This window comes from Pristiophorus japonicus, chromosome 6 (assembly GCF_044704955.1).
Source record: "Pristiophorus japonicus isolate sPriJap1 chromosome 6, sPriJap1.hap1, whole genome shotgun sequence".
In the NCBI taxonomy this organism is placed as follows: domain Eukaryota; kingdom Metazoa; phylum Chordata; class Chondrichthyes; family Pristiophoridae; genus Pristiophorus; species Pristiophorus japonicus.
This window is the reverse complement of record NC_091982.1, coordinates 81,555,853-81,579,344: the sequence shown is the minus strand read 5'-3', so window position 1 is coordinate 81,579,344 and position 23,492 is coordinate 81,555,853. Positions and strand designations below refer to the sequence as shown.

The 23,492-nt window shown below is 43.7% G+C and overlaps 1 protein-coding gene across 6 annotated transcripts in view; it reads right to left on the bottom strand.

Annotated features, from left to right (window-relative positions):
- Window positions 1–558: 558 nt before the first annotated feature.
- Window positions 559–23,492, bottom strand: part of sytl4 (synaptotagmin-like 4) — a 118,437-nt gene continuing 95,503 nt past the window's right edge. For 4 of the 6 annotated variants that reach the window (XM_070882999.1, XM_070883002.1, XM_070883000.1 and 1 more), the window contains 4 exons: window positions 14,681–14,780; window positions 6,900–7,011; window positions 3,851–4,059; window positions 559–3,093 (listed from right to left, as the gene is read on the bottom strand). In XM_070882999.1, coding sequence (XP_070739100.1) covers window positions 2,954–3,093; window positions 3,851–4,059; window positions 6,900–7,011; window positions 14,681–14,780 — 561 coding nt within the window. In that variant the 3' untranslated portion in view covers window positions 559–2,953. Of the gene's footprint in view, window positions 3,094–3,850; window positions 4,060–6,899; window positions 7,012–11,665; window positions 12,490–12,746; window positions 12,828–14,680; window positions 14,781–23,492 lie in introns of those variants that run through there. The other 2 variants (XM_070883004.1, XM_070883005.1) reach the window with 2 other exon arrangements.

Genomic DNA, 23,492 nt, shown 5'->3' with positions numbered 1-23,492 from the left:
ATCCTCAATCTCACTTCTTCCTCAAATTTATCCTCTTCAATAGGCTTGTAGATCTTGAACAAAAATCAGATCCAGCAACCAGTTGCTGAAAGGCAAAATCAATGTGCCAGTGAAACTGTTAGGAGGTTGGGATGCATGTTGGTAATGCAAGACAATGTGCTAATGATGGGAAGGCAGCAGCCTTTAGTTTTAGTCCCCATTTTGAGTTTCTGTTCTTTGCAGCTCTTCTGAAGGCATCTATAAAGCACAGTGAGAAAATCTCTGCACTGATAGAAAAGGGGCTGGTGCGGGGTGGGAGGAAGAGAAACAATCATGCCAGACCATCCCAATGCATCCTTCTTTATACAAAGCTTGGGATTTGGCCATGGGCCTGATTCTCAGCCAGAAGAATGTACAGCAGTGAATGTAAGATTTAGAAAAAATGGAAGTAACTTAGGGGTTGAAGTCGCAAGGTAACAAAAAAATGCATCGATATGAAAGATCTCTGCCCAGTATTTTAACAAAGGCATTAATCTATTTAAAATAAATCCATCGTCAATAAAATAACAGAGTCAGGAATTGCATACAAACATACTATTTAGTTACTAATGCAAAGAAGCCCAGTTTCAATCCCTTACATTTAAAAAGAACAAAGCTGGACCAGTTTTCAGTTGACTGTGAAATCCTTTTTGGCCATTGATCTTTACTACCCGTTAGCCATGTCCACTTCCAGCTCCTGTACAGTTTTATAGATCCAAAATGAATCTTGTCAAATTTGCAGTTTCTGTGACCTTTACCATCCTCCACCAAGCAAATCTTAACAAACCTGCTTCTGTATAATCCTGTATTCACCATGATTATTAAAATAGTCCCAAATACTTTAAATAACTTTCTTCCTTAACTACAATTTTTTTTGATACATCCACTGTGTGCCTATATAATTCTGGACTGTAACTAAACATATGGTTCTTACAATCTCTGACGATGGGCCCAAGTTTCCGATATCTGCTAGAAGGGCGCACCTCAAAGGCCCGCCTATTTTGTAGAATTAGAAGCGCGCCAAAAACTTATCTCGCGATTCTCCAAGTGCAGCAGGTCTGTTCAGCAGTCAGCGCGACGCAGCATAACAGCGGGGAGGGCGGAGCTACAGCCTTGGGCCAAAAAGAGTACCGGCAGCTGCGTGCGTGCACAGTAGCTCCTGGTCCCCAGATTCTGTGTGTGTGTGTGTGTGTGTGTGTGCTGCTGGCTGTGTGGGAGGAGCCCGAAGCACACCGACCCGAGCCCTGGCCAAATGGGCTCCCCGCTGCAAGTAAGGCTGACTGGCTGTCTCTCCAAGGCAGGAAATATTGGAGGGGTTTCACAGTGGAGGAGAAAGTCAAGAGTTCAGCACCACCTCTCTTTCTCCTCCCCCCACCCCGGATGCCGCATTGAGCGTCTTACTGCATCTAGCCCTTCCTGGGCGAATGGGCTCCCCGTTGCAAGTAAGGCTGACTGGATATCACCCCAAGGCAAGAAATATTGGAGGGGTTTCACAGTGGAGGAGAAAATCACTGGCCGAATGGGCTCCCTCATTGCAGCCAGAGTGCCAATTTCCAGCCTGCAGCATGCAGCCCCTGGCTCTGGCCGAATGGGCTCCTGGAGCGGGCAGAGTGCCGATTTCCAGCCTGCATCATGCAGCCCCTAGTCCTGGTCGGGCTCCCGAATGGCTAGATGAGGTAGGAACTTTTTATTTATGGAATGATTTATTTTTTTATATAGTGATAATTTATTATTGATGATTGTTCTTTATTTTTAAAAGTGAAGTGTTTAATGCTTTGGTAAATCCCCTAACTTCCCTTCACCCCCCCCCCCCATCTCTGGCTACCTGCGCTTAATTCTAAAGTGTACGCAAGGTTTTTCTGAGCATACAAAAGTCGACACTTACTCCGTTCTAAGTTACTTTGAGTAATTTTTCGGTGTCTAAACTTGTAAAACAGGTGTAAGTGGCTGGTAACGCCCCCTTTTGAAAAAAAAACTGAACTAAAATTAAAGTAAACTCACTAGAACTGGAGCAAACTAAATGCCGAGAATTGCGATTTCTAAGATACTCCAAACTAAACTAGTTGCTCCAAAAAAATAAGAGCAACTCCACCCGAAACTTGGGCTCATATGAGTCTCATAAGATTGTACTAAGTCTACGTGAGAAACTGAGATCGCCTAATTTTTGGTGTGCTGTTTTGATTATGTTTGATTTTCTGGTGTGTATCTGCAGCACTCTTATGGCTTTTTATGTAATTAGGGCAAGTGGAGGCAATAACTTATTTTACCACAGGCTAATATTCCACTATTAATAATGTGCCAGCAATATTCAGTTTTCTGATAAATGAGGGAATTACTGACCTATTGGTCTTGAAAACAAATATTTCAAATTCAAGTTTTCCACAACAAAAAGCAAAAGCGCCAAATACAGCAATGGTTTGTATGAGAGCAAAATACTTAATATCTGAATATAAGAACCACATCCAAAGATCAAACAAATTATCCTACCCAATAAGGAATGTGGGACTGAATTCCCTATTGTCAGTGTTTTTTACTGATTAGGGTGGGGGGAAAGGAAATGAAGGCTGCAGGAGAAACATTTTTAACATACCCTCAGACCAATTTTCTTAACATAAAATATTCTCTTCTCAATTTCCTCTTTCTTCACTTTCTGACATGGTCAGATCTCAATCTGCTACAAGCTGCCATTCTTAATCCTGTGAATTCCTGGAGCTAGTCATATCTGATTTTAAACCAAAATATTCCTTCCATTCAGACGGTACAATTTTGGTGGGAAGAATATATAGATTTTTGTTGTTTTTGGGATAAAAGGTTACTTTGATACGCCTTTTGGTGCTAGAGCACTTAACCAATTTTCTGGTTGCATTATAGTAATCCATCTTCAGGATGTACTGGTTGGAAGTAAAGTTAGACGCTTTGTCCCCTGATCCATTGACTACATGTGTCCAGTCATGTTTGGACGAAGCAACAGTGTTCCTTCAACCCAGGAGCCGGGATACTGGGTCATCCTCCGCCAAATGTTGATCTCCTCTCCCACTGAATCCATCCACTCCACTTGCTGCCCATTGCTGATTCCTGGAACAAAATATGTAACAAAATGAGTGGGCAGGTATGTTTCACAATTTATAGCACAGAAACTCTAGAGCACTGCTACAATATCGCTTTCTTAGCAGTTAAAAAAAATTGTTCATGGGATGTGGTCTCGAGAAGGTGGTGGTGAGCTGCCTTCTAGAACCGTTGCAGTCGTGTGGTGAAGGTACTCCCATTGTGCTGTTAGGGAGGGAGTTCCAGGATTTTGACCCAGCGACAATGAAGGGACAGCGATATAACGGCAAGCTGCATAGTATCTTCTAGTGGTAACAGCTTGTGAGCGGCCTGCGTGGGACCTCCTGAGGGGGAACATTACTCATCATGCCGTTAAAAAAAGGTACTTACACTGAAATGGACAAGCCCTAACTGACTGTGGCGAGTTTAGTTCACATCTACTATGCGAATACAGGAACTTCAAGTGGTTCAATACATTTGAATGGGAGCCAAATGGTGAGATTCTGTTTTTGCGCAGCTTACGGAGGAATGGCGGGACTCGGACTGGAACTTCTGGATTTTCGCATCTATCTGCACCCGCCTGAAGTTGCTGTCAGATTTGTGTGTAAATAATGATGAGCACTATTAGCCTCACCGTTACTCTTACAATAAATTCTGGCCATATGTTTCCCCTATTGAAAATTTCAGCTGAAACCAGTAAAGGCCAGTTTATCTACTGAAACAGGTCAGTTCCTTCTCTTCCTCCTCTTTCCCACCACTGTACTCCTCCCATTTCTTCTTTCCTTACCATTTCCAACTCCAAGGCGGACTCCTCCGAGAAAATCGTTGCTGGTCAGGGGCTCTCTATCCCAGATCGTCAGCTCCAGACAGACATGCTGCAGGTCCTCGGGATTCATGCCATTGTACACAAAGGTGTGGTTGTAGTGAGGGTTCAATGTCTTCTTCACCACAGGAGTTTTCCTTTTGGATGTTTTGGTTCTGAATGGTAGAAGGTACCTGAAACATGAAGGGATTGGGATTGACTTTGGTTATAAACTAGAAATGCTCCTTAAGGGAAATTATAATACATCTTCCTCACTCTCAGCCTTCTGGGTCAGATCAAAGCAGTATTGATAAAATATAACTTTTATTAGTAAAGCAGTCTGAATAAGAAATTTCACAGATCTGTAAATGTCTGTCCCTGTAACTAAACAATGTATTTGACAGTTATTGAGTTTGTTTCCATGGGTATTACTACTTTGTAGCAAGCGGAAGTGTGTTCTGAGGCAGTAAATTTAAGAATCAATGAAACGGGAATAAAATCTAAGGTCATGTATGCTGGAGGAGAACACTTCCACCCAATAATCCTCTCCAACCATAAATTATGGTGTCAGTTTATTTGCATATAATTTTGCATTAGTTGAGCGCAATTATTGTACTGGGGAAATGGAAATTGCAGTTGTAGGCCCTTAAGGAGCCGAGAATGGCCGAAGAGTGCAATAGCAGGCTGGAGAAACTGTTAGATAAGTGTGGTCGATGTCTTCAAGTGAGGGACCTGGCAGAGACACCCAAAGAAGACAACAGGTCATTGGAAGAAGGCAGAAAAGAAAAGCACAAAATTTTAATGAGGCCGACCTATAAACCTTCTTGCAAGACATACAGCAAAGGAGAGAAAGACTGCTGTGATTCTATGGTAGGAAGCTGCAAAATGTGTCTCGCATGTCATATGGGAGGAAGTGGTAGAGTGCCACATCTCACCCCATGAATTGCAGATCAGTGCTGAAAAAAGTTCAATGACCTGATGACTTCTGCACATGACCGGAGGTAAGGTCACTGCCCATTCTGCCTTTTCTTCCTTGAGTGCCAAGTGTGTTGATAAACTGTTCACTCTAATTATTAGCTGCACAAGTCTTCACATTGCACTGTGATTAAGGATTTTAGCAATTCTGGAATGACAATATAAGTCGCCATCTTCCCTAACAACAATTACTTGCACACAGAATCTTAAGATCTTTTCTTCCACTTTAACAGAGTGATATCAAAAGATCTATTATGCCAGCTGTCTGATGCTACCTGCCAAAAGTGCTAGCCATCACCTATTTCACTAAATTTTGTGACAGGAGGAACTTCTGCACAATGCCTGTGAAAGGTAAAGGACCAGAGGGGGCATTCCAGACATTAGAGCTGACCCCATACGAGGAGCAGGCCATAGAGCTTTTGGTTAGGCACTACACTCAGCTGTGGCAGATGGCAAGATTGGTAAGACACTGCAGGTAAGTGGGTGCACACCGAGACAGTTGCCATAGAATGCCCATGAAGCAGCATACAGCCAGAAGCTTTCATACCCTTCTCTGTCTCCTTAATCCCTTAATGGGTTATGGTCACCCAATCTTCGTGTATGCCCTCCTTTCCTGGAGTTCCATCACAGCAACAGGAAGCAGAGGAGGAAGATGATGAAGAGGATAAGCAGGAGGGCAGAAATTTCTTCCTCGTACACGGATGAGGATGAGGAGGAGAAAAAAACCACACAGGTGTCCCTGGAGCAATATCCTGCCCCACGTTACTCTACTACAATCCCTTTGATGTCAGCACCTGTGCCACTTGCTTTCTCACTCCCATGTACTAGCTCAGGTACTGTTAAGTAGGGGAATTGGGTAGTGTTAGTGAGTCTGTGGCACCAGGTGATTGACAGCACAAGGAAGCCTAGGTAGTGGGTGAGAATATGTCATCTTACCTGTGGAAGCAAAGTTGTGAGGCCCAGAACTTAGAAGCACTCACCTGAAAAGAAGGGTGTTCAAAGAACATCAAACGTATGTGCAAGCTCAGAGGTCAGTCTCTGAGGATGTACGGTAATTAACAGTTGTGACTGCAGTCTAGAGCCCTTATTTGTGGTAACATCTTTTTCTTTATTGTAGCCATCATTTAAGTATCTGGTGAGATCATTGCAATCTGCTGAAGCCCCCCATCTCAGTGGTGGCCTGGAACTAGTAGGTGACTCCACCTCTATGGAAGCACATTATGCACCACTAGTGGCAGTAAGGGACAAATTAAACAGCATCTTTTATACCAGTTTTCAACTATTGGGTTTTGACATGCATGCAGCTGTCTCTGTGGACTTTCAGGATCTGATATCAGCCAATAGAGCAACCAGATCCCTGATCATTGGACACACAGATCTAGGCCTAATAGAATGGCGATGGCTGAAGTTCATCTACACAAGGTTGTTTCCTCAGGATAGTGGCACAAGACATCCAGCCTTACCCCTCAGAGCATTCAAGTGGCATGTGGAAGGTGATAACAGGCTGCCCAGGCACAAGCTTCAGAGATGCAGCCATCAATGGCTCCATCCCAGATCAAAAATATTCATGGATTCATGGGCTGTCAGAGGCAAGTCGAGCTCTATCCAGGTGCAAGATAAAAATAATGCTTTAAAAGCTGTAGCAAATCCTTCTCAAAGTTTCTTTAGCCTGCAGGTAAAAAAGTAAAAGCAATGCTGCCATTTGAGAACATACATGGAAGGCCACAGATCATGATGGAAATGACATCACTACCATTATAGTGTAGAAACCTATCAGACATGAGTCTTATTCGAGCAATCATCTCCAAAAATGCCACTATGCTCATTTTAAGTCACAGTTTGCCAAAAATCGCAAGTAAATCAGAGGCCATAACATGTGATATTATTTATAAATGGTAGCCGCCTTCTCTTCCTGGAAATATTCTGTGCTGTACTCGATATTTCAGTCACTCTCCTCTCTTGTCCACAAATCCACACAGAGCATCCAGAGAGGCGCACATAATTAAAACACAGATATTTAGTTATAGTTACTTGTACAGAGCACACTGCTGACTCTTACCCTTTGACAAAAGTGTCTGAGGTTCCTCCTACTTTCATTGGTGTAAGGTTCTTGGCCTCCTTAATCCACACCTGGAGCTCCCCACCCTCTCGTGGCCTTGTGGCTTTCTTTCCTGTTAGAAACAGCAGTTACACACGTTGACTTTAGGTTGCAGTGTGTTGATAAAGATATCTCATTAGCTACAGTACAGTAGCTCTACATTCTTCTCGAAGCTTATTCAGTTAGCACAGCGACTCTTACAAGTACTACTCAGCCGTATTCTAAAGAAAAACACTGCCCATGGAATGATTTGGTATCACAGCATGTTGGCACACTAGGTAACAAAAAATAGATCATAATTTTGTAGTTCTGCCATAAGGTAGAGGCGATAGGCGGAGGCTAAGAAACAGGGAAACAAATAGGAGCCCGTGTCACCTGTATGCATTATTGACAAGACAGTTGGGAGTAGGCAACCTGCCCTCTTCAATGGATTGTACTGGTGCTTGGCACTAAACAGTCACTAATCTGCCATCCACTTCTGTGTCTTGTCCTATTTGTCTCAAACTACTATAGGAATCAGAGAATGCCGTCACAATTCAGACCTTTCCCTTTCTGGGTTAAATGCGACCAATCTGAATCATAAATAACATTTCTGGTATTGTTAAAAATTTGCTAGTGCACATTTATGTCTTGTCTAATCGAAAGACATAGGGCTCAATTTTCCCCAGTGATTTGCGCCATTATTTTGGCATGCGGCGCTCTTTTTCGCGCAAGTTAAAAAATTAAAGTTTCTCCATGGAATATGTGCCACCGTAACTCAGTTACGATTTTTTTAGGTTCATTTTTTTTGCATCATAGGGGGCGTAACCTGATGCCTGCGCCAGTTTTTGTCAATTATGGAAATTTCCCCCCCCCCCCCCAAATTCTCCTAGGTCAGCGTATGTGCCCACTCCCGAAAAACCTTCTGGAGAGTTAAGAAAAAGCAGCACACATTGAAAAATCGGCACAGAATGAGGCCATTGTTTTTCAGCCAGCGAAGTTTTGGAGGGAGTCAAGAAGACTTAAATATGCATAATAAAGATTACATATTTTTAACCTTATAAGGCAGTAAATGGAAGTTTGATGGAATTCTGTACGTTTTCATATTTTTTCAACTGACACACCACCACCGAATGTCTGGAAAAAAGCTGGAAGGTTGGAATGTCGGCCGGCAGAATCGGTCCCACGCCCGAACACGGACTCGGCTGTAAAAGAAGCCTGGCCGGGGGGGGGGGGGGGGGAGGAGGGGGGAGTAGGTGGGGAGCTGTGGAAGGCAATCAGAAGGCATCACAAGACTGCACTACCCACCAAATATAACCCAGGGTGGGGGGGCGGTTCCCGATCACTGCGTCTGCTCAGACCTGGGTGTGGTCCATATAGACCTGTGGGGAGAGAGAACAAAGAACCTTGTCCTGCCTGCCAGTGAACTTCTTGCAAAGGTAAAATTTAAGCATGGGGCAATACTGATAATGCCATACCTTGAGCAAGCCTTTTGCATGATGGTGCTGTGGAGGAGATAAGTGATTCAACGTCATCGCATGAGGAACCTCAGAGCCCATAGGGTGATGGGCAGGAGGCTTTATCCACTTTGGATATATCGAGACAGGTGTTCGTACCTGCACCCGAGTGATGCAGACTGTGTCAGAAGGCTACATTTTCGCAAAGAAGTTGTAACTGAGATTTGAGAGTTGGTAAAAGCAGACCTGCAACCTAGAAGAGTCAGGGGGACTGCTCTGTCAATTGAAGTGAAGGTTACAGCTGCACTTTCATTCTATGCATCTGGATCGTTCGAAGCTACAACTGGGAATGTGTGCACCATTTCTCAACATGCAGCACATGTCTGCATTCAGCAGGTGACTGCTGCACTATATGCCTGGAAGAAGGACTACATAAGGTTCCTCATGACTGCCCAGGCAATGCTTAACAGGGTCATGGGCTTCTCCAGGATTGCTGGCTTCCTAAAGGTACAGGGCTACATTGATTGTACCCACATCACCTTGCGAGCACCTTTGGAGATGTACAGGAACAGAAAAGGCTTCCACTCCATTAATGTGCAGCTTGTGTGTGACAACATGTATCGCATCATGTCAGTTGATGCAAGATACCCCGGGAGCACCCATGATGTGTTCATCCTACGCGAGAGCGTTATATCTGCCATGATTCAGCAGCAGCCAGAAGGGCAGAGCTGGCTACTGGGAGACAAAGGGTACGGCCTCGCCACTTGGCTCATGACAGAGAAAAAGATTAGTGAAGACTAATGTCGGTCCCTTGCAGTCAGAATCAGGTGAATTCATAATGGTGAGCAAGGAAATGGCAGACCAATTGAACAAATACTTTGGTTCGGTCTTCACTAAGGAAGACACGAATAACCTCCCGAAAATACTAGGGGACCGAGGGTCTAGCGGGAAGGAGGAACTGAGAGAAATCCTTATTAGACAGGAAATGGTGTTAGGGAAACTGATGGAACTGAAGGCCGATAAATCCCCAGGGCCTGATAGTCTGCATCTCAGAGTACATAAGGAAGTGGCCCTAGAAATAGTAGATGCATTGCTAGTGATTTTCCAAAATTCCATGGACTCTGGATCAGTACCTATGGATTGGAGGGTACCTAATGTAACCCCACTTTTTTTAAAGAGGGAGAGAGAAAACAGGGAATTATAGACCGGTTAGCCTGACTTCGGTGGTGTGGAAAATGTTGGAATCAATTATTAAAGCTGTAATAGCAGTGCATTTGAAAAGCAGTGACAGGATCGGTCCAAGTCAACATGGATGTATGAAAGGGAAATCATGCTTGATAAATCTCGAGTTTTTTTGAGGATGTAACTAGTAGAGTGGATAAGGGAGAACCAGTGGATGTGTTGTATTTGGACTTTCAAAAAGCTTTTGACAAGGTTCCACACAAGAGATTAGTGTGCAAACTTAAGGCACATGGAATTGGGGGTAAAGTATTGATGTGGATAGAGAACTGGTTGGCAGACAGGAAGGAAAGAGTGGGAATAAACGGGTTCTTTTCAGAATGGCTGGCAGTGACTAGTGGGGTGCCGCAAGGTTCAGTGCTGGGACCCCAGCTATTTACAATATATATTAATGATTTAGACGAAGGAATTGAATATATTATCTCCAAGTTTGCAGATGACACTAAGCTGGGTGGCAGTGTGAGCTGTGAGGAGGAGGCTAAGATGCTGCAGGGTGACTTGGACAGGTTAGGTGAGTGGGCAAATGCATGGCAGATGTAGTATAATGTGGTTAAATGTGAGGTTATCCACTTTGGTGGCAAAAACAGGAAGGCAGATTATTATCTGAATGGTGACAGATTCATAAAAAGGGAGGTGCAGAGAGACCTGGGTGTCATGGTACATCAGTCACTGAAGGTACAGCAGGCAGTAAAGAAAGCAAATGGCATGCTGGCCTTCATAGCAAGAGGATTTGAGTATAGGAGCAGGGAGGCCTTACTGCAGTTGTATAGGGCCTTGGTGAGACCACAGCTTGAATATTGTGTACAGTTCTGGTCTCCTAATCTGAGGAAAGACATTCTTACTATTGAGGGAGTGCAGCGAAGGTTCACCAGACTAATTCCCAGGATGGCAGGACTGACATATGAAGACAGACTGGATCGGCTAGGCTTATACTCACTGGAATTTAGAAGAATGAGAGGGGATCTCATAGAAACATATAAAATTATGACGGGACTGGACAGGTTAGATGCAGGAAGTATGTTCCCGATGTTGGGGAAGTCCAGAACCAGGGGTCATAGTCTAAGGATAAGGGGTAAGCCATATAGGACCAAGATGAGGAGAAACTTTTTCACCCAGAGAGTGGTGAACCTATGGAATTCTCTAGCACAGAAAGTTGTGGAGTCCAATTCGTTGGATATATTCAAGAGGGAGTTAGATGTGGCCCTTACGGCTAAGGGGATCGGGGGTATGGAGAGAAAGCAGGAATGGGGTACTGAAGTTGCATGATCAGCCATGATCATATTGAATGGTGATGCAGGCTCGAAGGGCCGAATGGCCTACTCCTGCAGCTATTTTCTAAGTTTCTATGTTTTCTATGACGCCCCTATGCGTAACCCGGACGGAAGCTGACCGGGAATACAGCATGTCGCACATTGCGACGCGCAGCATCATAAAGAGGACCATTGGCATCTAGAAACAGCGTTTCCAATACCTGGACCATTCCAGAGGCTACTTGCTATACACCCGAGATTGTCGGTCAGTTTACTGTTGTGTGCTGCATAACTTGGCCATCATGAGGCAGCAGCAGATGGTAGCAGAAGTCCCACCTGTGGTGAGAGTGGATGATGATAATGATGAGGAAGATGCAGATGATGAGGATGAGGATGCCACGCAACTACCTGAACCCGGTGCACGACGGCGGAGGAGGGCGGGCCGTCATGCCCCTTTAACGATTGTTCAAACCTTGCGCCAGCAGCTCATCCGTGAACGCTTTGCTTCCTGAAGACTCAGCGGCAACTATTCCATATGGACCATGTTTACTGTTTGGACCGGTTCCGTAATGTGTTGTGTTACAAATGATGGAAATGATTCTTCTTAATTTCCAAAAGTTATGTTAATAATAGAACAAATAATATAAATTATTCAGTTATAATTTAAAATATATTTTATTCAAAAGTTTAACAAATATTTGTTTGTACTTAACTTTAATAAACATATTCTTGTATCAAACTTTAAAGTTTTCACTTAAGATCACTTAGAAATTCTAAGATCACTTACAAATTCTAAGATCATTTAAAAACTTTTAAACTTGTAAATTTACATAACTTCTCAAATTAAAAGTTTTTTGTAAGTTACAACAGTAATAACATTAACAACAACAGAGGCAAACAAAGGCTGCACATATCTCTCCTCCACCATATTCTAAGACCGCCCGCTGCGCTTGATCTTGGTCACTCCACCACCCCTGCCCACAGGCGGTGGTGCAGCATTTCTCGCGTTGGCACCAAGCTTATTCTTTCGAACATCTCGGGTAATGCGCACTTCTTGATGGGGGGAGGCAAGCGGTAATGTGGAAGGCCAGGCTTGGGCCTTTTCAGAGAATGGTCTGGGGATTGGAATGGGAGTAGCAGTTGATTCTGTCAATGGGGGGTCTGGGCGTGTTCTCTTTATTGCAGCAGCCAACTCCAAAATTCCCTCCCTCATGTGCCCTGACAGTGTCTCAACTACCTCCAACATTCCCTCCCTCATGTTCGCCGCCAGTATCTCAGCTACTATAACATGCCCTCCCTCATGTTCACTGACATAGTTTCAGCTGACTGAGATATTCCCTCCCACATGATTTGAAGGACCACGATGAATTACAGCACATTGCATCAACCGAAGCATAGCTGATGGCTAGCCCGCGCAGTACTTAAAATTTAGGAAAGCCAGACTGTGGAATTTTCAGGACTTGCTCTCTTCCTTGAGTGTGGGCCCAGCTTGTGCAGTGGTGATTGTTTTTCTCCAGGCAGGACCTATCAAAGCAGCGACCTTCTCTTCCAAGGGTGTTAGTGGGTGCAGATTTGCTGGGCCTCCTCCTGTTCGAGTTTTTTCTCGTTTGTTGTGTGCTCTTTCTTCTGCAAAGATGAAAACATCTTTTTAGGAAGGGTGTCTTTTGCTGGGTGGGACATATACAGATGTCGCATTTACAATTGCAATTCCATTGAAAAATGAAAATATTACTTACTTGACCAAGGTCCTGACACTTCTTTTTGCACTGGCCTCCAGACATCAGGGTGGTCACCATTGCACAGTAATCTTGTGCAAGTTGGTTCCAGCTTTTCATTTCTTTGGGTGGCACTTTTATGTGACCTCTGCTGGTGTCCAGCTCCTGCCATCTGCCCTCAATCACAGCAACTACTGCCTCCTTCACAAAGGAGGCAGACAAAAAGCAGGAAACTATAGACCAGTTAACCTGGGAAAATGTTGGAGTCCATTATTAAAGAAGCAGGAGCAGGACATTTGAAAAAGCAAAATTCGGTCAGGCAGAGTCAGCATGGATTTATGAAGGGGAAGTCATGTTTGACAAATTTGCTGGAGTTCTTTGAGGATGCAACGAACAGGGTGGATAAACCAGTGGATGTGGTTTATTTGGACTTCCAAGAGGCATTTGACAAGGTGCCGCATTAAAGGTTACTGCACAAGATAAAAGTTCACGGGGTTGGGGGTAATATATTAGCATGGATAGAGGATTGGCTAACCAACAGAAAACAGAGAGTCGGGATAAATGGTTCATTCTCTGGTTGGCAACTAATGGGGTACCGCAGGGATCAGTGCTGGAATCCCAACTATTTACAATCTATATTAACAACTTGGAAGAGGGACTGAGCATAATGTAGACAAGTTTGCTGATGATACAAAGATGGGAGGGAAAGCAATGTGTGAGGAGGACACAAAAAATCTGCAAAAGGATATAGACAGGCTAAGTGAGTGGGCAAAAATTTGGCAGATGGAGTATAATGTTGGAAAGTGTGAGGTCTTGCACTTTGGCAGAAAAAAAATCAAAGAGCAAGTTATTATTTAAATGGAGAAAGATTGCAAAGTGCTGCAGTACAGCGGGACCTGGGGCTACATGTGCATGAAACACAAAAGGATAGTATGCAGGTAGAGCAAGTGATCAGGAAGGCCGATGGTATCTTGGCCTTTATTGCAAAGGGCATGGAGTATCGAAGCAGGGAAGTTTTGCTACAGCTATACAAGGTATTGATTGGTGAGGCCACACCTGGAATACTGCGTGCAGTTTTATTTTCCATGTTTACGAAAGGATATAATTCTTTGGAGGCAGTTCAGAGAAGGTTCACAAGGTTGATTCCAGAGATGAGGGGGTTGACTTATGAGGAAAGGTTGAGCAGGTTGGGAATTCAGAAGAATGAGAGGTGATCTTATCGAAATGTATAAGATTATGAGGGGTCTTGACAAGGTGGATGCAGAGAGGATGTTTCCACTGATGGGGGAGACTAAAACTAGAGGGCGTGGTCTTAGAATAAGGGGCCGCCCATTTAAAACAGAGATGAGGAGAAATTTCTTCTCTAAGGGTTGTAAATCTGGGGAATTCGCTGCCTCAGAGAGCTGTAGAAGCTGGGACATTGAATAAATTTAAGACAGAAATAGACAGTTTCTTAAACGATAAGGGGATTAGGGGTTATGGTAAGCGGGTGGGGAAGTGGAGCTGAGTCCATGATCAGATCAGCCATGATCTTATTGAAAGGCAGAGCAGGCTCGAGGGGCCGTATGGCCTACTCCTGTTACTATTTCTTATGTATTCCTATCCTGTAAGAAATTCTTGGTCCTTGCGCCGCATTGCATCTTGTATTGCAACTCCGATTTTTCCAATGAGAATTAAAGTTCTCACACACAAGTGGCTCTTTAAAAATGGTCGATTGCAGACCGGGAGCTGTACTGCGCATGCGCGCCCACAGTAATCACGTCAAAATCGTCCTTTTTTTTTGCGCAAGCACAGCAGGGGCAGCATTGTTTTGTCGGCGCAGACAGTAGGCCCCACCTCCAGGGGCTACAGGACAGACTGCGCACCGCCAATTTTGAAAAATGAGGGGGTAAACTTAGCACAATTATTTTTTGGAGTAGTTCTGGCCTAGAAAAGTGGGCTCTGGCAATACGCCAAAAAATGGCTTTAGGCAAAATTGAGCCCATAGCCCATTGGGTATTAAGTGATTTGTTCATAATAAATTGCAGGACAGGTCAGGAAATTCCTAGCTTGGTGAATCAATTAGAAATTAAATGCACAAGCTACAGTTGTTATAACCTTACCTTTGCTCTCTGCAGGAACATTTTTGGCAGTTGGAATGTATTTTATTGAAAGTACCATCTCCCCTTTATATGGAGGGATAATTCCGGACTCTGCATTTGCCTGCAACATCAAAACAGAAATGAAATGGCGTAAACGTACTTTCAAACTATCCCTTTGCATTAGCTTTTATAAAGAAAGAAAAATTCTGGAAATGTATGCCTCCGACTCTTGGGTCAGGTGTTGTGGTTATGATTTGAGCTCTCTCCCTATACTTGCTGCTTGTGCTCAGTGCAAAAATAAATTTCCATAGATGATTTACTGTCCCTACGATCAGAAATTTCACCTTAGGCACAAAGGGGCGGATTTTTCAACCCAGAGTGGTGGCAATGGCGGTGGTGAGGCCTTCTGGGCAGGCGGTCAGCCTCCAGCGCAGCGCAGAGGGTTTAGGGGCCGGTTTTGCGGCGGCGTGGAGCAGTATCACCCGGAAGAGCTGCGCCGGTGTGCAACACCCCTGGTTGCGACACCGGCGGGCTTTTCGACTTCCGCCCGACCCATACACCCCAAAGCACGCCCCGCAGTGAACGCCTGGGAAATCGGGCAGTCCAACTATACCGTCTGCAGAGAGGTAAGTAATGCACTCCTAAGGTAAGTGCGGTTGTTTTTTCTTTTAATTTTTATTTGCGATTTATGTTGTGGTGGCGTGGGCTACGCATTGGGAATGTTTTTGTCTTTTGTTTTCAGGTTCCTCCCCCTGTCCAGGCATCTCTTGAACATTCCCGGCCCGGCTCTTTAGCTCAGGATTTTCCCATGCTAATGCCCAAGAGAGGTGTACAATGCCTCCCCTTAGCGCTGCACCCCAGACTCCGGGCCCAGCTGCCCAATTTTGATGACTGAGGTGCAAACTATTCCTGGGCGCAAACTTTACTGCCATTACCGGCCCGAAATCATCAAAGCTGAAAATCCAGCCCAAAGTGTACAGAATGTACATGACAGGGCTTTCCATTAATCCTTTTCTATTGGTATGTACAGTGCAAACAGTATGGGGTTAATCCTGTCATTCCTGTCCTCTTTGAAAGCAGTAGGAAAATAACATGTTGACAGAACTTCACAATTAACCAAACTAGCTATTAGTAATAAATGTCAAAGCCGCACAGCAATAAATCAGCACAGGACAGGAATACATCATTGATAGCCTGGTGATTAAGCTTTTAAACAATAACATTGTCCCAGACTTGGAAAGTATGAACAGCTGGCTACTTCTATCCCTTATCTAATTAATAACCAGAACAAGTAACCTAGCCCAGTTGATGCAGACCACCCATCTGAGGCATTGTCTTATAAACAATCGGGCAAGAATACTCCCAATTCACGCAGCTAGTCCATATTGCCTCAAATAGAAGTAGAGATGAACAAGAGGAAAAGAAACCCAAGTTAGATTACTTGAATACTGATGGTCCAAATGGCTGTATCACTACCCTAGACAACTGGATGCACATTTCACACATTTCTTCCATACAGAGAAACACAGGAAGCACTGTTACCTCAAGGACCCAAGTTTGAATTCAACCTAGACCAATTCCCTCAAAGATTCTTTTTTGCTGGTTGTAAAGATCCTACACAAAATTACTTTGGGAAGGTCTTAATCACAGCAGCATCGTCCTACAGCACAAAACTGCGAATAATAAAACACTAAATAGTAACCCCATTGAGCAGACTTATAGATGGCTGGTGTGGGAAATCTCTGCGATTAGGCTTAAGGCACATTGTTGGAACAGAGTACAGACTTTAACTCTGAGTCTGACCCATATTATAACAAAAATGTACAATATTAACACTGGGTGCCAAAAGTAGATGTTCCTTTTCCATGCATTTACACTTGTCCTCTTAATTTCTCTTGCATCACCTGTTCTACGATGATCTTGGCGGTACTGCCACATGCTCACAGGTTACAGGCTGATCATCTGACTCAGCAAGTTACTAGCTAGTTGGTCAGTGTGAGGCATCTGTCCTCCCACCAGTCTTTGGCTTCCCTGCACTTGTGGCATTGGCTGACACAGTTGTGCATCCCGACCCAAACAACCATCCCTTTAAATCTTCTGGAACCAATTCCAGAAAATTATCCAACATTATTTGACATGCGCTCATTTTAACCTGTTGTATTTCCCCCAACTAACCAAACATCTCCCATTTCTACTGCCAGTTCTCAAAGTATCAGCCTGAGCTATCCATAAGTTTTATCATTCTGTCTGTACACTCTTCAGGATGTCTAGTCAAAAGCAGTGGGAATGCTTGTGTTACAATATCTGTTGCTAACAATACTTATACAAAGGCAATACATTCTTGGAATGTCTTTCTGACATCATGTGTGTAATAGACTTCAGTTAATTAGTGCTAAATCAATGCAAATTGATGCTGAATCAGTGAATAATCAATGTAATTAGTGCTAGATAGGTTTATTCTTCAAAAAAGATGTTGGATGAATATCTGGAGAGAAATGGGAAGATGATAATAAGGATAAATTTAAATTTAGAAGTTTTCATAGCTTATTGAATACCAAGCGCATGCTATTCACAACATGGCACATTTTATCTGGAAGATGTTTGCAGTTTTGGCATCTTGGAAACTTTTCCTGTTTTATCATCTGCATCAAGAAATTTAAATAAGGTAAGAGGCCTCCTTAAATTGTTCACTAGGGGTTCTCAATCGGGCATTTGCGAGAAGATGTCAAGGGGTCCGCCAAATCTTCCGATTGTTTCTAAAATGATTTCACGTTGGCTTCCTATTGCTTTATATTCGATGATCATCGGGGTTATTACTGTTGACGCGGTTTCCTAGATCCGATTATCATTCTGTGGACAGACACAGCGTTTAAAGGATTGACAACCCCCGTCAAGGACAAAGGTCTCAGACAGATTTTAGTGTGTCTGTATAGAAGAGACGAAGAGGTCCGTTTGTGCCGAGGCAGCCTGCTGCCCGGGTGGGTGAAGGACACAATGTTGCTGGCCCAGTCGTGGCCCTTGCCTTTCAGCATCCCATGATGTTGTGAGACAGACTTCTTGTAAATGGCTTATTACATAAAGTGATTAACATTGAACATTGAGATGTTAAGTTCGACTGGTTTGGTGTTTCAGCAAGTTTTTGGACGCAAGAAGTGGAATCCCAATTTATCACTGAGAGTACCACAAAGCGTGGAGATTTAAATACTTACCTAATTGGGAAAAAAGATTTGATAGTCCTAGAAACATAGAAAATAGGTGCAGGAGTAGGCCATTCGGCCCTTCAAGCCTGCACCGCCATTCAATGAGTTCATGGCTGAACATGCAACTTCAGTACCCCATTCCTGTTTTATCGCCATACCCCTTGATCTCCCTAGTAGTAAGGACTACATCTAACTCCTTTTTGAATATATTTAGTGAATTGGCCTCAACAACTTTCTGTGGTAGAGAATTCCACAGGTTCACCACTCTCTGGGTGAAGAAGTTTCTCATCTCGGTCCTAAATGGCTTACCCCTTATCCTTAGACTGTGACCCCTGGTTCTGGACTTTCCCAACATTGGGAACATTCTTCCTGCATCTAACCTGTCTAAACCCGTCAGAATTTTAAACGTTTCTATGATATCCCCTCTCATTCTTCTGAACTCCAGTGAATACAAGCCCAGTTGATCCAGTCTTTCTTGATATGTCAGTCCCGCCATCTCGGGAATCAGTCTGGTGAACCTTCGCTGCACTCCCTCAATAGCAAGAATGTCCTTCCTCAAGTTAGAAGACCTAAACTGTACACAATACTCCAGGGTGTGGCCTCACAAAGGTCCTGTACAACTGCAGTAACACCTCCCTGCTCCTGTACTCAAATCCCCTCGCGATGAAGGCCAACATGCCATTTGCTTTCTTAACCGCCTGCTGTACCTGCATGCCAACCTTCAATGACTGATGTACCATGACACCCAGGCCTTGTTGCACCTCCTCTTTTCCTAATCTGTCACCATTCAGATAATAGTCTGTCTCTCTGTTTTTACCACCAAAGTGGATAACCTCACATTTATCCACATTATACTTCATCTGCCATGCATTTGCCCACTCACCTAACCTATCCAAGTCACTCTGCAGCCTCATAGCATCCTCCTCGCAGCTCACACTGCCACCCAACTTAGTGGCATCCGCAAATTTGGAGATACTACATTTAACCCCTCGTCTAAATCATTAATGTACAATGTAAACAGCTGGGGCCCCAGCACAGAACCTTGTGGTGCCCCACTAGTCACTGCCTGCCATTCTGAAAAGTACCCATTTACTCCTACTCTTTGCTTCCTGTCTGCCAACCAGTTCTCAATCCACGTCAGCACACTACCCCCAATCCCATGTGCTTTAACTTTGCACATTAATCTCTTGTGTGGGACCTTGTCGAAAGCCTTCTGAAAGTCCAAATACACCACATCAACTGGTTCTCCCTTGTCCACTCTACTGGAAACATCCTCAAAAAATTCCAGAAGATTTGTCAAGCATGATGTCCCTTTCACAAATCCATGCTGACTTGGACCTATCATGTCACCTCTTTCCAAATGCGCCGCTATGACATCATTAATAATTGATTCCATCATTTTACCCACTACTGATGTCAGGCTGACCGGTCTATAATTCCGTTTTCTCTCTCCCTCCTTTTTTAAAAAGTGGGGTTACATTGGCTACCCTCCACTCCATAGGAACGGATCCAGAGTCTATGGAATGTTGGAAATTGACTGTCAATGTATCCGCTATTTCCAAGGCCACTTCCTTAAGTACTCTGGGATGCAGACCATCAGGCCCTGGGGATTTATCGGCCTTCAATCCCATCAATTTCCCCAACACAATTTCCCGACTAATAAGGATTTCCCTCAGTTCCTCCTTCTTACTAGACCCTCTGACCCCTTTTATATCTGGAAGGTTGTTTGTGTCCTCCTTAGTGAATACCGAAGCAAAGTACTTGTTCAATTGGTCTGCATTTCTTTGTTCCCAGTTATGACTTCCCCTGATTCTGACTGCAGGGGACCTACGTTTGTCTTTACGAACCTTTTTCTCTTTATATATCTATAGAAGCTTTTGCAGTCCATCTTCATGTTCCCTGCAATCTTCCTCTCGTACTCTATTTTCCCTGCCCTAATCAAACCCTTTGTCCTCCTCTGCTGAGTTCTAAATTTCTCCCAGTCCCCGGGTTCGCTGCTATTTAAGGCCAATTTGTATGTCACTTCCTTGGCTTTAATACTATTCCTGATTTCCCTTGATAGCCACGGTTGAGCCACCTTCCCTTTTTTATTTTTACGCCAGACAGGGATGTACAATTGTTGTAGTTCATCCATGCGGTCTCTAAATGTCTGCCATTGACCATCCACTGTCAACCCCTTAAGTATCATTCGCCAATCTATCCTAGCCAATTCATGCCTTATACCTTCAAAGTTACCCTTCTTTAAGTTCTGGACCATGGTCTCTGAATTAACTGTTGCATTCTCCATCCTAATGTAGAATTCCACCATATTATGGTCACTCTTCCCCAAGGGGCCTCGCACAACGTGATTGCTAATTAATCCTCTCTCATTACACAACACCCAGTCTAAGATGGCCTCCCCCCTTGTTGGTTCCTTGACATATTGGTCTAGAAAACCATCCCTTATGCACTGCAGGAAATCATCCTCCACCGTATTGCTTCCTGTGGTAGTTATCAACCATTTTAAAGTTGCAGATTACTAATACACATGATGTGCCTGGTTTATCTTAATAACTGGTGCAGTTAAGTTTACAGAGATGATTGAATTTATTAAAGACATTAGTTGCTTGTTTGCCATATTTTCAGTAAATAAACACAGCCATTAAGAATCCCGCCAAACATGTTAACACAACTTTTTTGCTTCTAACACAGATTTGTAAGTAAAACTTGTGAATTTTAGGAATTTGAGACCATACACATGATAAATATCGTTAAATGACTGCTGCAGATCAAATAATCCTCTCCAATGTGTACATCCTGACCTTAACATGCCAGAATTTATCAAATCTTTGCATAAATTATATATTATTTGGAAATAAACTCTGTCAAAAAATAAGGTCAGTTGTTTAGACATCAGTAGTGGGTAAAATGATGGAATCAATTATTAATGATGTCATAGCAGCGCATTTGGAAAAAGAGGTGACATGATAGGTCCAAGTCTGCATGGATTTGTGAAAGGGAAATCATGCTTGACAAGTCTTCTGGAATTTTTTGAGGATGTTTCCAGTAGAGTGGACAAGGGAGAACCAGTTGATGTGGTGTATTTGAACTTTCAGAAGGCCTTCGACAAGGTCCCACACAAATGTGCAAAATTAAAGCACGTAGGATTGGGGGTAGTGTGCTGACGTGGATTGAGAACTGGTTGGCAGACAGGAAGCGAAGAGTAGGAGTAAATGGGTACTTTTCAGAATGGCAGGCAGTGACTAGTGGGGTACCGCAAGGTTCTGTGCTGGGGCCCCAGCTGTTTACATTAATGATTTAGATGAGGGGATTAAATATAGTATCTCCAAATTTGCGGATGCCACTAAGTTGGGTGGCAGTGTGAGCTGCAAGGAGGATGCTATGAGGCTGCAGAGTGACTTGGATAGATTAGGTGAGTGGGCAAATGCATGGCAGATGAAGTATAATGTGGATAAATGTGAGGTTATCCACTTTGGTGGTAAAAACAGAGAGACAGACTATTATCTGAATGGTGACAGATTAGGAAAAGGGGAGGTGCAACGAGACCTGGGTGTCATGGTACATCAGTCATTGAAGGTTGACATGCAGGTACAGCAGGTGGTTAAGAAAGCAAATGGCATGTTGGCCTTCAGAGCGAGGGGATTTGAGTACAGGGGCAGGGAGGTGTTACTACAGTTGTACAGGGCCTTGGTGAGGCCACACCTGGAGTATTGTGTAAAGTTTTGGTCTCCTAACTTGAGGAAGGACATTCTTGCTATTGAAGGTGTGCAGCGAAGGTTCACCAGACAGATTCCCGGGATGGCGGGACTGACCTATCAAGAAAGACTGGATCAACTGGGCTTGTATTCACTGGAGTTCAGAAGAATGAGAGGGGATCTCATAGAAACGTTTAAAATTCTGACGGGTTTAGACAGGTTAGATGCAGGAAGAATGTTCCCAATGTTGGGGAAGTCCAGAACCAGGGGTCACAGTCTAAAGATAAGGAGTAAGCCATTTAGGACCGAGATGAGGAGAAACATCTTCACCCAGAGAGTGGTGAACCTGTGGAATTCTCTACCACAGGAAGTTGTTGAGGCCAATTCACTAAATATATTCAAAAAGGAGTTAGATGTAGTCCTTACTACTAGGGGGAATCAAGGGGTATGGCGAGAAAGCAGGAATGGGGTACTGAAGTTGCATGTTCAGCCATGAACTCATAGAATGGCGTGCAGGCTCGAAGGGCCGAATGGCCTACTCCTGCACCTATTTTCCATGTTTCTATGAATGTTGCTGGAGATTTTGGTGCTTGGCATTGGGAATGTTCCAGAACTATCACTAAATAATGGCAATATTCTGGTGGTGTTTATGGGTCACACATTTCTGTTGGTGGGCTGGGGTGTGGTTTCTGTGCATTTGTACCAAAATCAGATAGCTGCTCTTTATAAATAGATTCATGAAATTGTCACATGAAGTACTGAAGGTGTTTTTCTTCCAGGTGAACTGTGAAGTTTGATACATTTGTACTCCAGCTACAAAAGTGATGGATCATCTTTCATGGAATCACAGAGCACAGAAGATTGGCAATCGCATAAACGTAATATTTAATGTTTATTTCCCCCTTTAAAAATAAAATGAAAGGTGTGACTTGTTTACAAACTAAATCTGAGTTAATTATGAGATTTCTAACAGGGGTTATAGGATGAGGGGGAAGATGCAGTGGTGCAGTAAGTTAGAACTATGGAATGGTGAGATTTGGGCTTGATTCCTATAAACACCTGAATTCCTCATTTCAGCCACCTTGCTGTGGACAAGTGTGGGGCAGGGGCCAGGTACTTTCCAGAGAGGGTTGGGGGTTGGGGGGGGGGATGCTGTGGTCGAGAGAAATCAGACGAGTCTTCCCAAGATTGCTCCTGCTCCTCTTATGCAAGGTTCAGAATGAAATCGGGAGTGGTCTGTGTGCTGGTTACACACTCAACTTTTTGACCAAGTGCAGGGAATGTAAAGATAGAAAATTAGGTAATAAAATTAAAGTTATTCACTGTTAAATATGCATACTGGGTTAAACTGAAGTCTAAGTGTGACATTGTGATACTTATTCAATGGAAATAGAGATCCTTTCATCACCCCCCCCCCCCCCATCCCGTTTCAGTCCCAAGGTACTGAAAAACAAAATTTTCCCTTGAATGCACTTAATTGCTCCTTGGTGTTTTCAGTACTTTTATTCATGTCATGAACTTTGTTATATTCTAAAGTTCCTCTGTGCAGTGCAGAAGATGTACATTTTGTGCAGGAAGAAATAAATATTTCACTCAGTCAGCTAATGGATCTGCAAAGAGCGTAAGAACATAAGAAATAGGAACAGGAGTAGGCCATTTGGCCCTTCGAGCCTGCTCCCCATTTAATAAGATCATGGCTGATCTAATCTTGTCCTCAACTCCACTTTCCCGCCCACTCCCCATAACCCTCGAGTCTCCTGTAGTTCAAAAATCTGTCTATCTCCGCCTTGAATATATTCAATGACCCAGCCTCCACAGCTTTCTACGTTAGAGAATTCCATAGATTCACGACCCTCTGAGGGAAGAAATTCCTCCTCATCTCCGTCTTAAATGGGCGACTGCTTTATTTTGAAACTATGCCCCCTAGTTCTAGATTTA